Here is an 8,140-nt window from a genome sequence, read left to right on the forward strand (position 1 = left end):
GGAATCTTTATTGAGGAAACGTTTCGCCAGCCAGTGGTTTCTTCGGTAAAGAAGCTGCTGGCTGGAGAAACGTTCAATAAAGATTCCCAAATGCTCGAAAAGTGTCTCAATTTTCAACTAGGATGACACTCAGCATCTCCGAGACCATCTTACAGTTCTTACCTACGAATTTGATGTTACTTATCACATCACTGACGTTCCTTCCCGGCCATTCTGAAGCCTCTGTAACGGCGCTGATGTCACTCAGCAACCCTGACGTCACCAATCGCTCCATCAGCGATTAATCTCATGCATAAAAAAACCCTCACGAACAAGGACGCCCTCACGAAATTCTCTGAAATTATCGTCTCTACCTGTCTTCTCGCACCGTGTACCCTGAATTATACGTTAAACACACCGTGTACCGTGTGTAGTACGTTATATTTTTAAAAAATTATAAGCTTGTAAATTTGTAGTCAGCAGAACACAGTAGTCAACAGAACATAACAGTCAGTAGAACACAGTAGTCAGCAGAACACAGTAGTCAACAGAACATAACAGTCAGTAGAACACAGTAGTCAGCAGAACACAGTAGTCAACAGAACATAACAGTCAGTAGAACACAGTAGTCAGCAGAACACAGTAGTCAACAGAACATAGCAGTCAGTAGAACACAGTAGTCAGCAGGACACAGCAGACAGAAGAACACAGTAGTCATCAGAACACAGTAGTCAGCGGAACACAGTAATCAGCAGAAAGCAGCAGTCAGTAGAACACAGTAGTCAGCAGAACACAGTACTCAAAAGATCGCAGTAATCAGTAGAATATAGTAATCAACAAAACAAAGTATTCGACAGAGAACAGTAGTTAGCAGAACACAGTAGTTGGCAGGCGAAAATGCAGACCTGGAAAATATATAGAGAACTTTCACGACACGTATAAGTACGATAAAGCACCTTCATTACTGGGAATGGTTGAAGTTCCTTGACCTGTACTCCCTGGAACGCAGACGAGAACGATACATGCCAATACACTTGGAAAATCCTAGATTGACTAGTCCCAAATGACCACACGAAAATCACTCCCGATAAAAGCAAAAGACTCGGCGGGAGATGCAACATCCCCCCCCCCCAGATGAAAAGCAGGAGCGCCACGAGTACGCTAAGAGAAAACGCAATAAGTTTCAGAGGCCCAAGATTGTTCAGCTACCTCCCAGTATACATAAAGGGGATTACCAATGTACCTCTGGCTGTCTTCAAGAAGGCGCTGGATAGGTACCTGAAGTCAGTACCTGATAAGCCCGGCCGTGGCTCGTACGACGGCTTGCTTGCAGCCAGCACTAATAGCCTGGTTGATCAGGCCCTGGTCCACCGCAAGGCCTGGTCACAGACCGGACGACGGGGGAGTTGACCCCCGAAATCTTCTCCAGGCATACTCCAGGTAAGACACGGTAGTTAGCAGAACACAGTAGTGAGCAGAACACAGTAGTGAGCATAACACATTAGTCAGTAAAACAAAGTAATCAGTAGAACAATGAACTCAGCAGAACACAGTAGTCAGCAAGAGATGGTATTCAGTAGAACACAGTAGTCAGCAGAACACAGTAATGAGCAGAACACAGTAGTCAGCAGGATACAGTACTCAGCAGAACACCGTATTCAGCACAACACAGTAGTCAGCAGAACGAAGTAGTCAGCAGAACAATGAACTCAACAGAACACAGTAATCAGCAAGAGACAGTAGTCAGCAGAACATAGTAGTCAGCAGAGCGCAGTAGTCAGCAGAACAATGAACTCAGCAGAACACACTAGTCAGCAGGACAAAGAAGTCAAGAAGACACAGTACTCAGCAGAACACAGTAGTCAACAGGACGCAGTAGTCAGCACGATACAGTAATCACCAGAACAGAGAAGTCAGCATGACACAGTAGCAAGCAGAACACAGAAGTCAGCAGGGCTCTGTAATCAGCATGACGTAGTGGTCAGCATCATGCGGTAGTCAGCAAAGCACAGTAGTCAGCCGTCCCAATGAAAAGCTCTGTTGCTAAAAGCACAGTACTCGCCCCCATTCTGTTCCTCATCCTCATATCAGATATAGACAGAGATGTAAACCATAGCACCGTATCTTCTTTTGTAGACAGTACAAGAATCTTCGTGAATGTCATCCACTGAGGACATTGTAAGTCTCCAAGCGTATATAAACCAAGTTTTCCAGTGGGCAAATTTCAGCTACTCCATTATGAAAAACGTGGGGAAATAATAGCTAGAACTGAGGATACTACAAACTCTAACCACACAATAAAGCGAAAAATTAATGTTAAGTACTTGGGAGTGTTAATGTCAGGCTCTCACTTTCAAGGATCACAACAGTGTCAATATCACATCTGCGAGGAAAATAATAGGATGGATACTTAGAACTTTCAAAACAAGGGATGCCAAGCCAGTGATGATTCTTTTTAAATCACTTGTTCTCTCTAGGTTGGAATACTGCTGTACACTAACAGCGCCATTCAAGGCAGGCAAAATCGCAGATCCAGAGAATGTACAAAGAACCTTCACTGCACATATAAGCTCAGTCAAGCACCTTAATTTCTGGGAACTTCTGGAGTCTCTTGACCTGTACTCCCTGGAGTACAGGCGAGAGAGATTCATCATACACTCCACCTGGAAAATCATAGAGAAACTGGTCCCAAATCTGCGCAAAGAAATCACTCCCTACGAAAGCAAAAGACTGGGCAGACGGTGTAATATACCACCCACTTATGCAACATATGGGAATCTTTAATAAAGATTCCCAATGTTCCATAAGTGTCTCAATCTTCAACTTGTCGGTTTTCAAAACCATTTATCACATTTGTCAGACACTGCAACATCCTGTGATCTTGATACAAGGAATTCTTCAATACTTGTCCAACCTTTGGACGATGACCTACTGACTTACACTAGTGGATGGTTCCACTGTGATCCCGCCTCCTCCTGCTTGGACTGATGAAGCCACTGTGTGGCGAAACGTTTCCTTAATAAAGATTCCTATATGTTGCATAAGGTGCCATAAGTACACTAAGAGAAAACATAGTAAGTGTCCAAGGTCCAAGATTATTCAACAACCTCCCACCATGCATAAGAGGATTTACCAATAGACCCCTGGCTGTCTTCAAGAGGGAGCTGGACAGGCACTTAAAGTCAGTACCCGATCAGCCGGCCTGTGGTTCCTACGTTGGACTGCATGTGGCCAGCAGTATAAGCCTGGCTGATCGAGCCCTGGGAAACCTGGTCACAGACTGGGCCGCGGAGGTGTTGACCCCAGGAACACCCTACAGATAGGTAGGGAGGTAGGATGGGCATAAACAAAGGTGATATTAATCAAGTCCTGAGGATGTCGAACCAGGTAAGAACCAGAAATAAAGGATTTAAGTTGGATAAATTTATATTTAGAAAGAACATAGGCAAGTACTGGTTTTCTAACTAGGTTGGGGATGCGTGAAACAGTCTTTCGAATAGGGTAATGGAGGCTAGGGCTTTGGGTAGCTTTTAAAAGAGATTGGACAAATATATGAGTGGGAGGGTCTGGATTTGATTGGTGTCGTGGGTACGGGAGTAAATTCTTGGGTAGGGGTGGTTTTGATATGGACATGCCTTGTATGGGCCAGTAAGTCTTCGGCAGTATTCCTCCATTCTTATGTTCTTTTGATAGAGTAATCAGCAGAACACGGTAGTTAGCAGGATGCAGTAGTGTGCAGAATAAAGTAATCAGCAGAACACAGTAGTCAACAGAACACAGTAGTCAGCAGGACACAGTAGCCAGCAGAAAACAATTGTCAACAGAACGCAGTAGACACCAGGACACAGTAATCAGCAGAACACAGTTGTCAACAGAGCACGTTAGTCAGCAGGACACTGTAGCCAGCAGAACACAGTTAACAGAAGACAGTAGTCAGCAGGACACAGTAGTCAACAAAATAGCAGAAAACTGTAGTCAAAACACAGTAGTCATCCGGACACAATAGACAGCAGGACCCAATCAGAATGACACAGTAGTCTCTAAGAGACAGTTGTTTGCAGGATACAGTAAGCTGGACACAGTAGTCAGCAAAACACAGTAGTCAGCATGACACAGTAATCAGCAGTACACAGTAGTCAGTATGACACAACAGTCAGACGGACACAATAGTCAGCTGGACACTGTAGTCAGCAGGACACATTAGTCAGAACACAGTAGTCAGCAGGACTCAGTAGTCAGCAGGACACAGTAGTCAGCCAGACACAGTAATCAGCAGGACACAACAGTCAGCAGGACACAACAGTCAGCATGACAAAGTAGTCAGCCGGACACAGTAATTAATAGGACACAGTAATTAATAGGACACAGTAGTCAGCTGAACACGGTAGTCAGAAAGACACAGTAATCAGCAGGACACAGCAGTCAGAATGACAAAGTAGTTAGCCGGACACAGTAATTAATAGGACACAGTTGTCAGCCGAACACGGTAGTCAGAAAGACACAGTAGTTAGCAGGACACAGTAGTCAGCTGGGCACAGTAGTCAGCCGGATACAGTAGTCAGACACAGTAGTCAGCAGGACGCAGTATTCAGCAGGACACAGTAGTCAGCAGGACGCAGTAGTCAGCAGGACACAGTAGTCAGCATGACACAGTAGTCAGCAGGATACAGTAGTCAGCAGGACACAGTAGTCAGCATGACACAGTAATCAGCTGGACACTGTAGTCAGCCGGACACAGTAGTCAGCAAGTGTCAGTGAGGTGGCTAAGTCCTTCACTCATAGGATGAGCAGCAGTGAGTGTGGGAGTCAGGAGTTTTGCTGACGACATTCAGTCTTCAAGGACACCCTCGTCCTCCCTCTCTCTCTCTCTCTCTCTCTCTCTCTCTCTCTCTCTCTCTCTCTCTCTCTCTCTCTCTCTCTCTCTCTCTCTCTCTCTCTTTCTCTCTCTCTCTCACTTTTTTTTACACTATGGTTTTGCAAGTTAGGGTAAAAGTTCCTACCTTTACTTACAAGCTAAGAGATACAAATAAGGAATAGACTGTAGTTTCTCTCTCTCTCTCTCTCTCTCTCTCTCTCTCTCTCTCTCTCTCTCTCTCTCTCTCTCTCTCTCTCTCTCTCTCTCTCTCTCTCTCTCTCTCTCAGTGGAGGTGTGGTGTTGATCACCGAGGGAATATTATGCAGAGAATTTAGAGAGTAGATTTCAAGACAGTTTAAGGTTACGACAGGTGTAGTTCAGAGGTCGGTGGAGGAGGAGGGGTTGTTGAGGTTTTTTAGTCATTTAGAAAGTTTGGAGCAAGATAGGATGACCAAGAAGATGTATTAGTTTGAGATGGAAGGAAGGACGAACATATTTTGCTGACCCTCGTGTTATGGATAGACTTTAATGACCCTTGTGTAGTCGAGAGTCGTTTTAACCCTCGTGTAAAGGATAGTCTTTAATGACTGTCGTGAAGTGGATAGGATTTAATGACTCGTGTAGCGGATAGTCTTTAAGGACTCTTGTGTAGTAGATAGGCTTTAATGGCCCTCTTATAGGGGATAGCCTTTAATGACTCTCGTGTAGTGGATTGTCTTTAAGGACTCTTGTGTAGTAGATAGACTTTAATGACCCTCTTGAAAGGGATAGTCTTTAATGACCCTCGTGTAGTGGGTAGTCTTTTATGACCCTCGTGTGGTTGATAGTCTTTAATTACCCTCGTGTAGTGGACAGGGAGTCCCAGTGTATTAAAGAGAGAGAGAGAGAGAGAGAGAGAGAGAGAGAGCGCGCATGCGCAGACTGCGGTGATGGGCAGGTATATATACGGCAGCGCGATGGAAGCAGCCACCACACGTCACTATACTTCACAAGATGAGGGTCCACGCTGCTGCTTCTCTCGTTCTGCTGCTGCTCGGCGTAGTGGCCACCGGTATGTGTGTCCTCACTCACTTCAACCAACCACAGGAAATATATATATATATTTTGTGCTCCAGAAGATGGAAGCGAGACTTTGTTTAGTGTGTCTAGTGGTGTCAGTGATGAAGGAGGGTCGATGAGCTGTGTCTAGGACCCACGCAAAGAATAACGTCACACTACCGTGATTAAAACCACTCACTGAAAACCCGCACTTATGAGAGGAACCCTAGGATAATGTTTCGGTCCATCCTGGACCATTGCCTTTTGTGATTTGACCATAATCCAGGAAGGACCGTAACTTTATTCTAAGGTTCCTCTCCGAAGCTCTGGTTTTTGGTGACTAGCACCCACGCCTGGTGAAGCTTTCATTGGTGCACTCAGAACTCTGAAATTTTCAATTTGTAGGGTAACTACAGTGCAAAATAGTTAAATGATTCTCTCTATACCTTCCTTTGAATGAGTTCTTTAGAGAAGAAATTTCTCAAAATCTCCATCTGAATGAGTACTTGTTGACCCTGGTGTCTGGGAGACATCAATGCTGACTAGATAGTGATCATTGGCTTGGCCAGGTCTAGGAACATTTTCACTTCGCAGGAAGCAGGCACCTCGATGCAGGTGAAGGGCTCTTGATCTCTAGAATTAAAACAGCCCTTCCCTTGGATCAAGCCTGTTTACCTCACTTTATTACTATTATCATTATTCTCACACTAATAATAATAATAATCATTCAAATGATGGTTAGGAGTTGTGGACTCTTTGTATCACAATCGTGTGTTGTTTTTGCTTTCTTCACTATAGTACTTGCGCATTTAATGATGTTCTCACAATGCTCACTATAACACCTACACATCCAGTGATGTTCCCATAATGTTCACTGTAACACCTGCACATTCAATGGTGTTCCCACAATGTTCATTATAACACCTGCACATTCAATGATGCTCCCACAATGTTCACTATAACACCTGCACATTCAATGATGCTCCCACAATGTTCACTATAACACCTGCACATTCAGTGATGTTCCCACAATGTTCACTATAACACCTGCACATTCAGTGATGTTCCCACAATGTTCACTATAACACCTACACATCCAGTGATGCTCCCATAATGTTCACTGTAACACCTGCACATTCAATGATGCTCCCACAATGTTCACTATAACACCTACACATCCAGTGATGCTCCCATAATGTTCACTGTAACACCTGCACATTCAATGATGCTCCCACAATGTTCACTATAACACCTACACATCCAGTGATGCTCCCACAATGTTCATTATAACACCTGCACATTCAATGATGTTCCCACAATGTTCACTATAACACCTGCACATTCAATGATGCTCCCACAATGTTCACTATAACACCTGCACATTCAGTCCTACCTTAACAGCAACATCCACTAGCATTCTGACCTTGGTGAGTTCTTTTCCCAGCCGTGATCATAACTGAGTTATGTTCACACTGATGAACTCTTATTTCAGCCCGTACTAACCTTTATTGTTTGCAGGTATCAGAGACTTGGTTGAGAAGCTACATTTACGTTGCATTTTTGATGTTTATAAGATGTTTCTTTAATACGCCAGAGAGTTATGCTAGCTTTCTTTTTTTTGTCAAATTATTATTATTATTATTATTATTATTATTATTATTATTATTATTATTATTATTATTATTATTATTATTATTATCTGACATGTTTGTATTACGTTTTGTGTTGATATGTATGTGGGTGTTAATGATAACCTCTCTCTCTCTCTCTCTCTCTCTCTCTCTACACACACACACACACACACACACACACACATACACACTTTTGCCCGTGTTGCTTCCTACCTGCTTTCTTACTGTCTACTCATCTCCACACATCCAACGGATACCCATGTACCTGCCTTCCCATCTATCAGTCTACATCCCTCCCTTCCTCCTTCACCTTCCCCCCTATCTCATTCTCTATTACCCTTCCTCCCTCACCCCCGTCTCTATCATTCTCACCCTTCCTGTCTCCTCTCTCCCTGATATTCCCTTCCTCTCCCACCCTTCTTAAACTCTAATCCTCCCCCCTCCCCCCCCCAGTTCTTCAGTCAACCCCCTCCCAACTCGTTTTTGTGTTGAGGAAAGTGAAAGTCTGTCCTCTACCCCCCCCCCCCCCGTCCTTCTCGTTACCCTATCCCCTGCCTAGCCCTTCACTGCCCCCTGCCTCTCTCTCTCTCTCTCTCTCTCTCTCTAGCGTCCTCTATCACCCCTCCCTCTCAACTTT

The 8,140-nt window shown here is 44.2% G+C and overlaps 1 protein-coding gene across 3 annotated transcripts in view; it reads left to right on the top strand.

Annotated features, from left to right (window-relative positions):
- Positions 1 to 5,754: 5,754 nt before the first annotated feature.
- Positions 5,755 to 8,140, top strand: part of Gasp (Chitin binding Peritrophin-A domain-containing protein Gasp) — a 30,343-nt gene continuing 27,957 nt past the window's right edge. Inside the window, exon 1 of one of the 3 annotated variants that reach the window (XM_053785202.2) lies at positions 5,755 to 5,885. In XM_053785202.2, coding sequence (XP_053641177.1) covers positions 5,828 to 5,885 — 58 coding nt within the window. In that variant the 5' untranslated portion in view covers positions 5,755 to 5,827. The remainder of the gene's footprint in view (positions 5,886 to 8,140) is intronic. The other 2 variants (XM_053785275.2, XM_053785120.2) reach the window with 2 other exon arrangements.

Source organism: Cherax quadricarinatus, chromosome 2 (assembly GCF_038502225.1).
Source record: "Cherax quadricarinatus isolate ZL_2023a chromosome 2, ASM3850222v1, whole genome shotgun sequence".
Lineage (NCBI taxonomy): Eukaryota > Metazoa > Arthropoda > Malacostraca > Decapoda > Parastacidae > Cherax > Cherax quadricarinatus.